At 42.2% G+C, this 16,599-nt stretch overlaps 1 protein-coding gene across 1 annotated transcript in view; it reads left to right on the forward strand.

Annotated features, from left to right (window-relative positions):
• VAV1 (vav guanine nucleotide exchange factor 1) overlaps window positions 1-16,599 on the forward strand; it is a 169,256-nt gene that overhangs the window by 91,393 nt on the left and 61,264 nt on the right. The window contains exons 3-7 of the mRNA XM_082247737.1: window positions 13,745-13,803; window positions 13,903-13,968; window positions 14,891-15,008; window positions 15,126-15,218; window positions 15,505-15,573. Coding sequence (XP_082103863.1) covers window positions 13,745-13,803; window positions 13,903-13,968; window positions 14,891-15,008; window positions 15,126-15,218; window positions 15,505-15,573 — 405 coding nt within the window. The remainder of the gene's footprint in view (window positions 1-13,744; window positions 13,804-13,902; window positions 13,969-14,890; window positions 15,009-15,125; window positions 15,219-15,504; window positions 15,574-16,599) is intronic.

The following is a 16,599-nucleotide window of genomic DNA, read 5'->3' on the forward strand; positions in this document are numbered from 1 at the left end:
ACTAGCATATTTAAATATGCTAACAATTTGAAGCCAAACTCCAGCTAATACTTTATTAGCAGTTACAGAAAACAGTTGTTTTTGGGATAAAGGTTTAACATAATTCAGTAAAAGCGGATCATTGTAAGCACCTCAGTCCCTGTTAAATGGTTTGTCCCCTCTTTGTAACTGATACATTTTGCTGGAGAGCTAGTTCTTTTGAAAAACAACAGACTTACTCACTGGATCACCACATGAAAATAGAAGAAAGAAAGCCTAAAAAAATAAAATGATTGAAGCCATCACATCTAAGAATTGGTAAGCTACAAAATAATGTTTGCTTTTGGGCTTTATACCACTTCAAGTTACAATGGGGAGCTTTTTACATTTACAGAGCTTTATGTGCTGTGTGAACCTACAGCGAGACACATGCTGCTGTTTCAGTTCCCGTGTGGGTTTCGCTCACTTCCTGTTCAGTCGTACCCTTTTAGCTGCTGCTGGGAAACTCCGTCTCACAGCATCACTTCTGAAAAGAGAAGACACAAAAGCTCAACAGTCCAAAGTGATGACATTTTGCTTAGTTCACCTTAACTATTATGAAACAGGGCACAGCATTTCCAAGTGTTTTATAGACTGCTTAGATATCACTCTCCCCGCCAAAAATGTTTTACATGCATGTTCCCGGTCAGTGATTTAGGAAATACTGAAACCAGCAACGACCATGCAACCAGTGCATGTAATAGAAGGTCTTCAATAACAGCCACTATAAGCCCGCATTCACACTACCGCGGCACGACTCTGTACTACTTCGGGGGCGACTCGTGAAGTCCCGTGCACCGCGACTTCGGCGCGACTTGCACGGACTTCATATAATGAATGTCTATGCAAGTCGCTCCGAGGTCGCCCCGAAGCAGTACAAGACCCTTTTTTTAAGTCGGAGCGACTTGTGTCGCTCCTATTAGAACGGGTCCTGTAGCAGTCAATGAACCGCGAGGGACCGCAACTTGTCAGGCTGACAAGTCGCGTGACAAGTCGCGCTAGTGAGAATGGAGCATAATTCTCTCTATGAAAGCAGGTATTGACAAGCTTTTGGCTGTGTCAATATGCAAACCCAGCTTTTTTTTTTGATCAATTTAAGATGTTTATGAAGTCATTCAGAATTCAATGACAGGTGCATTTGTGCTGCTGTTCTATTCCTATAGAATTGTATGGGTATAAAAGCAGTTCTTACGCTAACAAAGCCTGTTGACACCGGCCCTTAGAGTAATGTCAAATAGTTATCTTTAAAGCATTTGTTAATCCTGTCCTCCTACACCAATGACTTTGCATTGAAGGCAATTAAAAATGCTTCACATGTAAATATCCAGCAAGTAAAAGCAGAATAAAATCCTTTCGTTCCTCATTTTAGTTATTAGTCATATGACTGCTGAGTTGCTATCTTCTGGGCTGCAAGCAGGAAAAAGCCACAGAGGGTCTTGAGTACTAGTTGTGCCATTGTTGACTTCATGATTACAGTTCCCAGGCTCCTTTGCTTTTTTTCTGTGCTGGGGGCAGAGACAGTATTGAATGAATGATTGCCAGTGGGACATTGCAGACACAATGTGTGCTGGCATACTATGCTGTAGTCCCAATACAGGAGTTCCCGATATGTGGTGGCAATGCTACCACACTATTAGGGGGCCTGTGGTTAATGTTGTCACACTATTACAAGAGTAGCTAAGAAAGGTCTGAAACTGGCAGGGTCACCAAGTGATAAAATTGCATTTTTGATTTACCAATAAAATCTATTTATTCTAATACAGTACCGGGCATGGGACCTTAGCCATAACTATGGGTTAGATGCAGATAATTTCAGGTGATTGGGCACTGGTAAAAAAAGAAAGCTACACGGACATCCCCCTATATAAGTATCTCCCACTCCTAGCAAGCCTCAGTTTTTGTAGTAAGCAATTACGAAAGATCATAAAGAACAAAGGGGAGTGACCCATGTCCTGTACTGTACTCCATAAACAGATTTTACTGGTCTATATTCAAAGGATCTGCGAGCTCCTATGGGTATACTAAAGGTATTCTGCTAGCACCAATCACTCCCCTTAAGGTGAGTGTGTAAACAATTGAATTAAAATTTAAATAAAGTGCTGCGCAATCTATTTCAAAATCCACAATGTGCAAATATACCAAATAATATCCTTATTTCATGTGCAAATAACTTCCCATAAATATAATCTATATTACTATATGAAGTATTAAGATACAATGATAAAATCAAAGTGAAAAATTATAGTAAATATTAATCTGCTTAAATACAAGTGATAAATATCCACAATATTAAGATGATAAATCCCAAATACCAGTGCTTGTAATAAAAAATGGAAATAAAATATAAATAAAAAGTCAGTGAGGACTGTTTCCAGATCCAAATCCAAAGATTTTACTGCTCATTTAAAAACCCTATTTTCTTACAATACAGCATACAGAATCTTAGTCATAACCATGGGAAATCCAACTGAGGAAAGGGCAGTTTACACCTGAAATTTCTATTTGAGGAGTCCTGAACGTCCATGTAGTAAAACTTTGACAGCCTTGCATATCTGAACCCAAGAAGCACTAACAATGTGACAAGGGAGGAACCCTATCCTAAGACTAAAGGCTCAAATAATGACTTGTCCAATTCACCTAGCAATGTTGGAGCAAGGAGCCCCCTGCTGTAGTCAAAAAGTAAACTCTCGCTGCACGTACCAATGTCAAGACATTGGAGAGAAATTTACTTGGGGTTTTTGAAGCAGAAAATAAGGATGGGAGGACAATATCCTGGCTGAGGTGTAAGGAGGAAATCACCTTAGGGAGAAAGGGCCTTAGGACAGCCTTGTTCCTGTGTAACACTAAGAAAGGCTTTTTACAGGATAAGGCCACTAACTCAAAGACCCTTCATGCTGAGATAGCATTGAGAAAGGCCAGTGAAGCAGGTGAGATCAGATAAGGGAATATCCCTAATATGGCCAGTCTATTCCTTAAGGGCTGAAAGAACCAGGGTAAGGTATAAGGGGAGAAATGTGTGCATCAAAAGACCTTAACCAAGGAATATCAGAACAATGGTCTCTGAAACAGATCAGCCAGGGTTGAGATTTGATACTCAAGTTCAGATGGCAATCCAGACCAGACTGAAGAAAGGTCAGGACGCGTTCCATGGAGTACTTCCTATGGTGGAAATTTCCAGCCTCACAACATGCAAAGTATGCCTTCTAAGTGTATTGGTAGATAGATGGATAGAAATGTCTGCCCAGGAGTCTGAGTATTTCTAAATACCAGGTCCTCCTGGGGCAGTTCATTAAAATGAGAATCACCTCAATGGCTTCTATCTCAATCCTAAAGAGCTGACAAAGGAAAAATGGTAGAGGAGAAAAGGCGTGGATCAGGTTAACCTGATCTCATGGAGTCACCAGCGCAAACTGTCTAATTTGCTGTTGAATCTAGATGCCAGTAGATCTATGTCCAGCATCCCCCACTTGGGGCCTAGGGCTTGCAACAGTTCATTCCCTCGTATTCAGATGTTGACAGCTGAGAAACATCTCCTGCCAATTTCCATGCCTGAGATGCAGAGAGTGAACTAGGTGTAATCTGCAGTTTAGTCTGCTTTTCCTTCAGTGGCACAACTTCTTGTGCCTGCTTAATGTAGACCATTACCATGTTATTGACCAACTGGATTCTGGCCAGGTGAGCTCACAGCTGAGAGGTCAAGCATTGAAGGGACAGTGGAATTGCCTTGAGTTCCAGGATATTAATAGAAATTTAGGTTTCTTAGGACTGTTCCTCGCCCTGATAGGCTGGCATCTATCATGAGATCATTCCATGCCTTTGGGGGAAAGGGTTCCATGGCTCTAACACCAGGTTGGAAATCCACCACATAAGGGAAAGCCTTCTCCTTTAAGTCAGATGCATGGAGTAGTCCAATGGCCAATCCTGTCTGTCTCACATTTCCATTATGTTGAATTGCAATGGTCTTAAATAAAACTGGGCATATGGCACTGCCTCGAAGGAGGCTACCACCAGGCCCAAGACCATTGTATAGGCACAAATGAAGAGTCAAACCTGGGACCAGAGGGAGCCCAAGCACATAAGTGGACAGTAAGTTTAACCCAGAGGGAAAGATCCTAGATAGCACTGTGTCTAAAGTCAGGCCGAGGTAGTCTAATTTTTAAGTCGGTTCTAGTGACAACTTCTGAGGGTTGAGGATCCAACCAAATCTCTGCAGAGTCTTCCCTGCTTGCTGGGCATTGTCTTGCAGGGTTAGGGAGTACTGGTTCTTTAACAGGAGGTTTTCCAGGTATCCAACAACATGTATCCCCTGAGAATGGAGCAGATCAAAGACCAGGGCAGGCCAAAGAGAAGGGACAAACTGGTAGTGCTGAGCACCCACATCATAATGCAGAAAACATTAGTTAGCAGGAAATTTTGGATTGTGTAAGTAAGCATCCTGATCCTTTTGTCCACTGCGTCCATAAACCCAGGATTATCCTCTACCTGGACTGTTAGTAACTTATTAAGACAAAAAATGGCTGGTTCAATATCAAGGACTATCTATTTCTGTAGGAAACCCTCCTCAATATGATAGTGCTGAGCAAAACGCTTAGGAGGAGCAAAGAGTTTTTCAGAGTGAGAGCTGTCACTGTACACGACAGACTCTGGGAGGGCTGGGAGGGTCTTAGAAGGTTAACGCAAGTTTAAGGAACCAATTAAGGATACTATTGCTCAAAAAGTCTCCAGAAAGTAGAACTATAGGCAAAATTATTATTTTTTTTTTGCATAAAGCAAGGAAGGATTATAACCCCGGTAAGGTTTATTTTTCCATCTTTGTTCCATTGGGGAGATTTACCTTCACTTCCTGTCCCGTAGCCAAAACAGGAAGTAAGAGGAAATCCTTGCTTATTCAGGGAATCTCTTAGGGCCCCCAGGTCACCAGAACTAGTGCCCTCATTGGAAGATTTCCCCTCATTTACTGTTCTGGGGACAACCCAATATTTGGGATTTTCTTTTACTTTCCCTTTTAATTATATTGGTAAACAGAAAATAAAAAAAGGAACAGTGAATCACCCCTATGGGGCACAGACAGCAATAAAAACATTACAGGTGTTCTAATCCCTCTCCACTCTATCCAAAACTGAAAATAGGTTTGTCTTTAGTTATACTTTAAGGTTTGATTAGATCTCAGATCAAGCATTTTATTGTGATCCGATTCTTCAGAATTAGGGCATCTTCCTATTTTATCTCCTCTTTAGGCAGAGCATCATCTGCTAGGGCAAAGTCAGAGATCCACACAGGAGAGGAGACTGAAGGGGCTCGTTTGTGACCCCCTGTGATTTATGACCTCCCATACCACCAAACATGGAGGCAGAAATCTGCTTTCTAGATAGGTAGGAAGAAGGTTGTGTGACCAGGGCCGTCTTTTCCAATGGGCATACCCGGCGGTTGCCCGGGGGCCCCACTTGCCAAGGGGCCCCACACACATGGTGGCAATTACTGTCCCCCAACAGGCCAGAATCCAGATTACTAGATTATAGTGTAGCCAGGGCCGCTTCTCGTCACCTCTCGCCGCCGCCTCCTTTACTGTACAGCCTGTACTGAGTGTGGAGGCGCCACACTGCCCGACTCATCTGTCCTGACTGACAGTAGTGAGTCACTCTCTCTCTCCTCCTGAAAGTCACTCCCTCTCTCTCTCTCTCTCCTCCTCTCCTTCCAGTGAAAGAGGCAGCCCACACCTCTATGATCAGATACACTGACAGACAGGTCACAGTTTGTGACCTGTCTGTCTCTCCCAGACTCTGTGGTGCCTGCCTGGTCCCTCCCACGATCATCCATGCTGCAAGTTACACGGACAGCCTGAGCCAGCATACCTGCTGTCCTGAAGTGGTGTGTCATGTCAGACAGTGACACTGACAGCCTGGATAGGAGACACCGCTGAGGCAGGGCTTGTTGTGCCTCCCTGGAGAGTGGAGACAGAGAGAGAGAGAGCCGTTGGGAGCAGAGCCCTGGTGCTGTGCCTGAAGGTAAGTGAACACACAAAAACCTATTGAGTTTATTTGACTGTGTATGTACTGTGTGTGTATAGACTTGTCCTTAAACTCCTCAAATGTATGATGGCATCCCCTCCTCGGTCCTCCACCTTCTCCTCCCCCCCTCCTCATTGCCCCCTCCTCCTCCCCCTCCTGCCCCCCTCCTCCTTACCCCCTCTTCCACCCAGGCTGCTTGATTTTCTTTGTTTTTGTCACTCTCTCTCCATTGACACAAGAGACAACTACCTGGAGGATATACCTTACTATATATTGGTCCCTGTAATATGTATATAGTAAGGTATATATCCTCCAGGTAGTAGTTGTACTCTCTTGTAGTATATAGTCTATATACATATTACAGGGACCAATATATAGTACAAGAGAGTACAACTAGGCTGGAGTATATACCTTACTATATACATATTACAGGGAACACTATATGCTACAAGAGAGTACAACTACCTGGAGTATATACCTTACTATATACATATTACAGGGAACACTATATGCTACAAGAGTCTCTTGTAGTATATAGTTGTAACGCTCCTGCGTTTTTAGTATAGGCTGGATTTGCAGCTGCAAAATCTCCACTCAGTAGTCATGTAGAGATGTGTTGAATACCAGATCCAACTCTCCAGGACTTATCACCGTGGGCCTGTCAGCTTCAACATACAGATATATATATACACACTCAATGAGATGTTCCTGGAGTGATAGGATGTATATGATAGTATGAAGGTGATGTGCTGAAGGGACAGGTGTGAACAGTGACAAGGATGGTAATCACTTGATAGGTTTGTACAGGAGAGTTCAAGATGGTATTTAGGAATGCAGATAGGTTTGTATAGGAGAGTTCAAGATGGTATTAGGAATGCAGATAGGTTAGTATCGAGTATGCTAATAGGTAGTGAGGACAGCAGATGACAAATACAGGATAGACTAACCCAGTGCAAGACTAGATAGTAGTAGACAGGAGAGCTAGCAATCTATGCAGCAGTGCAGATGATAGATGGTAGTAGGCTCAAGAGCTAGCAATCTATGTAACAGTGCAGATGATAGGATAGTATGGATAGGTAGTAACAGTCCTTAATGTGCATAGGTAGATAGTGCAATAAGGTTATGGAAGGTTCCCCTGCGGGGTACTTATCACTTGTAATGTTAGTTGTTTAGAGAGGTCCAGTAGATAAGGAATGATCCGGTAGCGAGATACAGGGATCAGTAGCGAGGTTCCGGTCTGCTCCAGGTAAAGGGAATAGCTGGAGGTTCCGATCGAGAGACAGGCTTGAAAGCATGTGGATAACAAGGAAGTTTGAACGAACAATGTGAGTGAGACCGCCGGCGGTTGAAATAGCCGCTCTGCGGCGCTCAGAAGTGACATCATCGTTCTTAAAGGTATATGCGTACCACCTGAGGAGAAAGGTGGGACACATTACAGAGAAAAGTGGTGATTAAGGGTACCGGAGGTACCGGAATCTTACAGTACCCCCCCCTTAAGGCCGGCTCCGGAAGGCCTATAGGACAGGTTTCTCTGGGTGTTTCGAGTGAAAGTTCCGTATAAGTCTAGGCGCATGAATATCAGAGGTATCTAGCCAGGTGTCGTCTTGGGGTCCATAGTTCTTCCATCTTATGAGATACTGGAGTCTTCCTCTATGGATGCGAGAATCCAAAATTTCCTTGATCTCATACTCTTCTCCGCCTTCAACTTGTATTGGAGGTGGAGGCAAGATGGTAGGCCTTATTCCTTGGTTAGGAACATGGGGCTTCAGTAGCGACACATGGAAGATGGGATGGATCTTGAGATCTGCTGGTAGGGTGAGCTGTACTGCAGCTTTTCCGATAAGTTTTTTAATTGGGAAGGGTCCCAAAAATAAAGGTCCAAGCTTCTTGCTAGGGATTTTTAATCTTAAGTTCTTTGTCGATAGCCAAACAAGGTCCCCAATAGCATACTGAGGAGAAGGTCTTCTACGAAGGTCGTAGTACTTTTTTTGTTGACTGTGAGCGTGTGATATAGTGGTATTGAGTAAACCCAAAGAGTCTTTTATTTGGGTAAGGTAATCCGAGGCTACTGGGTTACTCGATGGCAAGATGCGTGGTGGAAGAAGAGTGGGATGAAACCCATAGTTCAAGTAGAACGGACTTTGCTTCATAGTACTGTGGGTTGCGTTGTTGTAAGCAAATTCTGCTAGAGGAAGGAGATCCACCCAATCATCCTGCAAGTATGATGTGTACCAACGTAGATATTGCTCAATGCATTGGTTGACTCTTTCAGTCTGTCCGTTGGTCTGAGGATGGTAGGGAGAAGTGAGCTTTCGCTCAATGCGTAAAATTTGACAAAGTGCTTGCCAAAATTTAGAGATGAATTGTGAACCACGGTCGGACAAAAGAGTTTTTGGAATTCCATGCAACTTAAACACATGTTTCATCAGTAGTTCTGCTGTTTGTTTAGATGAAGGTAGTCTACAGATAGCAATGAAATGTACCATCTTTGTCAAGTGGTCCACTGACACTAGGATGGTATTAAATCCTTTAGAGGGTGGTAGTTCTACTATGAAATCTAAGGACACAACTTCCCATGGAACCTGGGGTATTGGTAGACTACAAAGTAGTCCAGATGGTTTTGTAGTGTCAATTTTGGACCTTGCACAGATGTCACATGAAGAAACTAATTTTTGTACAGACGTCTTCATATCAGGCCACCAAAACTGCCTGGTGAGCAAATTAAAGGTTTTCGTTATACCCATATGTCCTGCCATGGGCACATCATGCGATAACTCCAAGATCTTGGTGCGCATAGTAGGGGGTATGTAGAGTTTGTCATTGTAATAGAGGAAGCCTTCTGCATCAGTACTTAGTTGTGGTGGAGGTGAATCCATTCTTATACTGTGCAAAATCTCTTCCTTCAAGGAACGGACAACACCAATAATGCGTTCATAGGGTATTATGGGAATGGAAGGAATTTCGGCGCAGTTATCTTCGATTAATCGTAATAGCGCATCCGCTTTTTTATTTTTGTCTGCAGGCGTGTTTAATTGCCTATAATCGATAGTAGGCCTGAGACTGGAATCTTTATTGCGGACAAAGGAAAGTCCTGCAGCAGTGGAAGAAGTAGAGGGTCTAATGAACCCTTTTGTCAAATTCTCATCCGAGTATTCCTTGAGATGAGAAAGTTCATCCTGTGAAGGGGGATAAACATGACCGAAAGGCAATTTGCTGTTAGGGAGTAGATCGATAGTGCAATCGTAATCCCTATAGGGAGGCAACACTTGAGCATTTTTCTCAAGGAACACTTCGGACAGATCCTGATAGCATAGTGGTGCAATTTCATCTGACACCACAGACAGAATCTTCCCATAAGATAGGAGGTTACACGTATTCTCACAATAGTGAGAAGGGAAAACCAAAGTCCGTTTTTTCCAATCTATGATTGGTTGGTGTGTGTGTAACCAGGGAAGTCCCAAAATAATAGGAAAATGGGGTAAAGATAGTATGTCAAAGGTGATGGTCTCCACATGTGATTCGTTGGTAGTGGCAAGGAGTGCCTGTGTCTGGTTGGTGATTGGACCAGAAGACAGTGGAATACCATTAATGAAACTAACAGAAACAGGCTTAGATTTTGAAATAATAGGTATTTTATTTAAGGTAGCAAAGCGTGTATCAATATAGTTTCCACAAGATCCAGTGTCGACCATAGCCTTAGTGGTGATCCTAGTTTGGTCCCACTGTAATATTAAATGAACAAAAAGATAAGGGTTAGAAAAGGAAGTCGTTAATCCTCCCAGCAAGACATGTGAACACTCACCCTCTTTTTTGCGGACAAGGGGACAGGTGCTTATCAAATGATCCGAGGATGCGCAGTACATGCAGAGATTTCTGGATGTTCTTCTAGCTCGTTCAGTAGTCGTTAAAGGTGGGCGTATGGTTCCTACATCCATGGGAGTAGGGTCAACGGCCGAAATCTGAGAAGGACTAGACAATGGCATTCCCATCTTTTCAGCCCTTCTTTCTCGCAGTCGTCTGTCGATGTTGATACTAAGTTGTATCAAGGCCTCCAAGGTGCCAGGTAAATCCGCTCGGGCGAGCTCGTCTTTAACAGCTTCCGATAACCCGAGTCTGAATTGAGTTCGCAAAGATGTGTCATTCCACCCTGAATCAAGGGTCCATCTTTTGAACTCAGATACAAAGTCTTCTACAGGTCTCCTTCCTTGTTTTAAGGCCCTCAACTGAATATCAGCAGTACTCTGCCTATTGGGGTCATCGTATAAACTAGCGAGTTCCGCTAGGAATAAGGAATAGGTGTTGAGAATCTGATCATTATTCTCAAAGAGAGAGTCTGCCCAGGCCCGTGGATCACCCGTCAAGTATGAAATAACGGTACAGACTTTTATTTGATCAGTGGGGTATGTACGAGGTTTTAACAAAAAAAGCAATTGACATGCGTTTTTGAATTCACTAAATTTTTTCCGATCGCCTGTAAACACTAGAGGAGGGTTTATTTTAGGTTCAGGAGGCTGAACAGCAGTAAGCCGTGAGAGCTGGGTTACCTGCTGTGTCAGAGTCTGATTCTTTTCTTGTACGTCAGTCAGAGCAAGTATTAACGCTTTTACTTGTTGTGTTAATTGTGTCACTTGAGTGGGTAATTCTGCTGAATCCATTTTTAAGGTTCGTTCAATCTGTAACACTCCTGCGTTTTTAGTATAGGCTGGATTTGCAGCTGCAAAATCTCCACTCAGTAGTCATGTAGAGATGTGTTGAATACCAGATCCAACTCTCCAGGACTCATCACCGTGGGCCTGTCAGCTTCAACATACAGATATATACACACTCCATGAGATGTTCCTGGAGTGATAGGATGTATATGATAGTATGAAGGTGATGTGCTGAAGGGACAGGTGTGAACAGTGACAAGGATGGTAATCACTTGATAGGTTTGTATGGGAGAGTTCAAGATGGTATTTAGGAATGCAGATAGGTTTGTATAGGAGAGTTCAAGATGGTATTAGGAATGCAGATAGGTTAGTATCGAGTATGCTAATAGGTGGTGAGGACAGCAGATGACAAATACAGGATAGACTAACCCAGTGCAAGGATAGATAGTAGTAGACAGGGGAGCTAGCAATCTATGCAGCAGTGCAGATGATAGATGGTAGTAGGCTCAAGAGCTAGCAATCTATTTAACAGTGCAGATGATAGGATAGTATGGATAGGTAGTAACAGTCCTTAATGTGCATAGGTAGATAGTGCAATAAGGTTATGGAAGGTTCCCCTGCGGGGTACTTATCACTTTTAATGTTAGTAGTTTAGAGAGGTCCAGTAGATAAGGAATGATCCGGTAGCGAGATACAGGGATCAGTAGCGAGGTTCCGGTCTGCTCCAGGTAAAAGGAATAGCTGGAGGTTCCGATCGAGAGACAGGCTTGAAAGCATGTGGATAACAAGGAAGTTTGAACGAACAATGTGAGTGAGACCGCCGGCGGTTGAAATAGCCGCTCTGCGGCGCTCAGCAGTGACATCATCGTTCTTAAAGGTATATGCGTACCACCTGAGGAGAAAGGTGGGACGCATTACAGAGAAAAGTGGTGATTAAGGGTACCGGAGGTCCCGGAATCTTACAATAGTGTTCACTTTAATATGTATATAGTAAGGTATATACTCCAGCCTAGTTGTACTCTCTTGTAGTATATTCTCGTGGGTGATTGTGTAGGCAGGGGGCCCCGGTGCACTGCATTGCCCAGGGGCCTATAAGGCTCTTAAGATGGCACTGTGTGTGACTAAAGGGCCCGAGGAAGGCAGGGAATCAGACTGGGTGCAATTGTAATAACAGATGGTACTAGGGGCCTTTTGAGAGAGATTATCAACCATTTCCCTCCAGGGCTTTGTGCTGGGTCCAACTAACCCCTTGCCCCTGCGCTTATGATCTGTCATGTGCGATGACAAATGTCCAACCGAGGTGTTCTAACAACCTTTACTGCTGCTGAGAGGGAAGAGTGAAGCCTCTTGGGTCAGGCACTGTAGGCTACTGAAGCTAGGAAGTGTCCAAGAATTGGTGTACTGTAAAACAGGAGCCAAGAGATTAGATACCAACCCAGAGAGCTCACCAAGAGGAAGCAAAATGGTGTGTCCATACGCAGTAAAGCCACTGAATTCAAGGCAAGGCAAACAAAGTAGTGGCTGTGTGACAGACTTTCACTATAAGGTCTGAAAAAATGGTGCCAATTTGAAAAGGTCAGGGCTCCCACTCCATGGTTGCAACACCATGGCTGCCATATGGCATCAGAGGGCCATTACACTGGGTCAGATAAAGGCACCAGCCCTGTAACTTATCATGGTAGATGTATTCTTAATATAGGCAGGATGTACTGTATATGGAATAGCCCCATTATGGCTTTGCTCTCCACAAAGAGCATACCCCTGAGGGGGTTTTTCAGGAGCAAGGCCCTGCTGCGGTCAGACCACAACCCTGAACGTGTATAGCACTCTGTGGCTAGCTCAACAATGGCACCATGAGTGAAGGTAGGTACTTATGCTTGATCCAGTGCCAAAACGAAAATACATGCTGGCCCTGTATCTGCTGCAGGCAGGATCTGGGTACAGTCTCCAAAGGCTCAGCTGAGGAGTTAGCTGATCCAGAAGCTGCAGAAGGATGGCACAGATGTAATAGTGCAATCAGAAAGCTTGATAAAATAAGTTACTACATAAAAGAGGTCAGGAGAGAGAAGACTTACATCAGCTAAGGATACACAAAAAAGAAACTGAGGATAGTTGGAAGTGGAAGGGGTTTAATGGGGGATGCCCCTGCATCCTGCTGATAGCAGAATATAACCCATGGTTATGACTAAAATCCTAGTGCTATGAGATATGCAGGTATTCATTGCTGGTAAGTCAGTAATAATTCTAATAATAAATATAATATAAAAAAATGTGTACATTGTTTAAAAAAGGATCATTTATAATTCACACATTCAATTCATCAAAAGGACCATGGCAGCATTACCATATCACTGTATTATCAACATCCAAAGTAAAAAAGAAAAATAATTTTTACTTTTGTAATTCTGAAACAGCTGTTCCCCAGGTCTTTGTCAAGGAAGGTGAGATAAATCCCCCCTCCTGGCACAAATAATCCTCCCCCATCCCCCTCCCCTATACATTTCCCCAAATTAGCATTTCTAGTACACACTCATAATTTCCTCTCCTAGAACACTTCTTATCCCCTGCCACCCTCCAAACCCCCCCCTAATATCCTCATGGTACTCCCCCCCCCCCCCACCTCACATGATACCACAGCACCCAGGGCAGCCGCCCCTTCTGTCCACTCCTTGTCCCGGCCATGCTATAAGCCTAATGTCTCCTGGGCAATACCTTTTCAGTAGTGAGATTTATTGGTCAGGTGGCTGTTCTGTAACCAACTGGTATTATTTTACCCCAAAAGAAGCCAGTGTGAGAGCTTGCTGCTCCCTTTGTCATTAGTAAAAATATGTGTTCACCCATGTGGACATGTATATTTGCACAAAAATAATTCTGCAATAATTGTGCAGCAGTATTTTGTGTCCAAGGTTGGTCACCATCTAGTGTTGTAGACACATTTAGATGCTGGTTGTCTTTAAATTACCAATATCACTAGGCTATTGCTTGTAGGAAAGTAAAAATATATGCTGTTTTTAACAATTCTACTGTACTTATAGATGAAATACTCACTCCATTGTTATTCCATTGCAGGTTATCAACACTCTGTCTATGTTATCCTGGTCTCAGATTGCTCAGAGTAAAGGGTTTATGTATGTATCTCAGGTTTGATGTCTTGCTTTCTGTGCTGGAACTGCTTTTTCAATTTATTATTATTTACTTATAATATATCCTTTTATTTTTCTTGGCAGACCATTTCCTACGGAAGATCTAGAGAATGATGATGACATTTACAGTGGTCTTTCGGATCAGATCGAGTAAGTAAGCCTTATCATATATTACAGTGAACCACAAAAAAAACAGAAAAATAAAATCCTCCCCCTGAAGGCTAAGAACATAATACCTCACATAATAACATATTATGAAAGACTTACCATAAAACGAAACCCTCCAGTGGCACGCTGTCGCCACTGGTAGGGCTTCTATCTTCATCCAGTCTAACTTCTGGGTTTGCACGCTCCAGCCATTTGAATGGCTGAGCTGCGATAACATCGCTCCCGTGCATGCGCATGGGAGTCACGGCTGTGGCACAGCTCTCTTAATGGACGTTTGGAGATATTTACTGTACCTAAAGGTAAGCCTTATTATAGGCATACCTGAAGGTATAAATAAAAAAAACGGTCTTTACTACCGCTTTAGGCAGTTGAAAGATTACCCTGCAACTCATTTAACAAATAGCATTGAATGATAATGTTTCAATATTATGAAACATTTTAGGCCAAAGGTAGGAGTGAAATGGGTATTCAAAGAGAAAAATTGACCACACTCTGGAGTAGATGAGCTGGAGGTGTTTATTCCCATAAACTTAAATACACAGGTGCATCACACAGACATGGGACAGGTTGACGCGTTTCACGATTCTACCGAATCGGTAGAATCGTGAAACACGTCAACCTGTCCCATGTCTGTGTGATGCACCTGTGTATTTAAGTTTATGGGAATAAACACCTCCAGTTCATCTACTCCAGAGTGCGGTCAATTTTTCTCTTTGAATACCTGACTTCTGGATTACGGATCCGACCGGCATCGGAGTGTCTTGCCTCACCTGAGCGGCTTTTTTTCTGCTTGCTACAATGAGTGAAATGGGAACATATACAGGTGTCTATATCTTTTTTCTTTCTTTTTTAATACTAAATCTGTTAAAACATATTAGCAATCTCATGCTATCATCCTAAACAGTGACACCGGAGAGGAAGATGAAGATCTCTATGACTGTGTTGATATGGATGAAGAAGAAGGCAATGAAATCTATGAGGTTCTCATGAATGATGACCAACCTCCTCCAAAAAGAGATGGGGTAAGCATAGATCTATGGATTTTATATAGATGGTATAAGGTATAAAAGATACTGACTAGGTGTATAGAGATTGTAAGAAACTATGGTCGGGAGACTCTGATTTCTGATTCTTACTAGAAAATGACTACAGAAGATATGAAAAGATGCTGCCTCCAGGAACTGTATCAGACAGAGGAAAAATACTCAGACACACTTGGATCCATCTGTCAGGTAACAGCATATACAGTAGTAGATGAAGTACGTTGCTAATAAAAAAAAAAAAAAAAATACAAAGATTCATAAATGGCTTTTTCTCATTCACTTATATTTTTCTCTCTACCTAGTCACCGTTTCCTCTCCCCATCGAGTTCTTGACCCTTGTTGCCTGTAACTTATCCTTACTATTCCTATTTTTCTCTACTAAGTTTTGTCAACTCCATTTCTCAAGTCTTTTCTTAGTAAAATAGCTAATGTCTTGTTGTAAAAGTGAAACTAGACTCTCTCTTCTTTTTTTCAGTTCTTTATGAAGCCCCTTCAGACATTCCTAAGTGAAAGTAAAAAAAACAGTATCTTCATCAACATAGAGGTGACTATATGCTGAGCTTGAAATGTATATATTTTTGTCGTTTTGGGTAATCTTAACATAGCACAAATGCAAATGATCCTTTAAATTATGTTTTCCACCTTAAGTGGGCTCTATACCCACCGCTAAATTATTACAGCAAAAAAATGGGATATGGTACCTCAAATTTGCTCCAACAGCAGGATCTTGAAAAAATAAAAATAAAAGTAGGGACGCTCGAAACACAAACACACACACACACATCTCATAATGCCATTAAAATACATTTTTACCCACTAAATCATTATACATTTTGCATGCAATTAGTTTGTAGTTTTATCAGTGTTCGTAAAGTAATCACAACATGAGTGAACAGCAATGTTCCAGAAAAGGGTACTCACTGTAATGCGTTGACACATTCTAACTGCTGTCCTTTTTTTCACGGCATTATTTAAGATAACGTTTTATATTTGTTGGTATCTCTTTACTATTCTACATATTAATGTTGGTTTATTGCCTGAATTTAAACATTCAATAAAAATCTGATTAAAGAAAAGCTACACTTTTGGAATCTCACATATACATTGAAAAATGGAGCACTCATCTACCATTACATCACACAAAACCCACAAATTTCAGGACTCTTTTTTTTTTTTTTTTTAAAGCTGAGATCAGGGAACAAAAACTTTTTTTCAAATATATTTTTCAATAGCCCCAAAGGATAAAATGCGCTTGGTGTGCACCAAATACCTTTGCAGACTCAATTATTAGCTTGTAAATGTAGCTCGGACATCACCCGTGTGCTGCGCATACAGCCGTGGCCAAAAGTTTTCAGAATGACACAAATATTAATTTTCACAGTCTGCTGCTTCAGTGTTTTTAGATTTTTTTGTCAGATGTTACTATGGTATACTGAAGTAAAATGACAAGCATTTCATAAGTGTCAAAGGCTTTTATTGAAAATGGCATGAAGTTTATGCAAAAAGTCAATATTTGCAGTGTTGACCCTTCTTTTTTTTTTTTAAGACCTCTGCATTTCGCACCGGCATG

The sequence above is a fragment of the Pelophylax lessonae genome, assembly GCF_965119305.1.
Source record: "Pelophylax lessonae genome assembly, chromosome: 2".
NCBI lineage: Eukaryota > Metazoa > Chordata > Amphibia > Anura > Ranidae > Pelophylax > Pelophylax lessonae.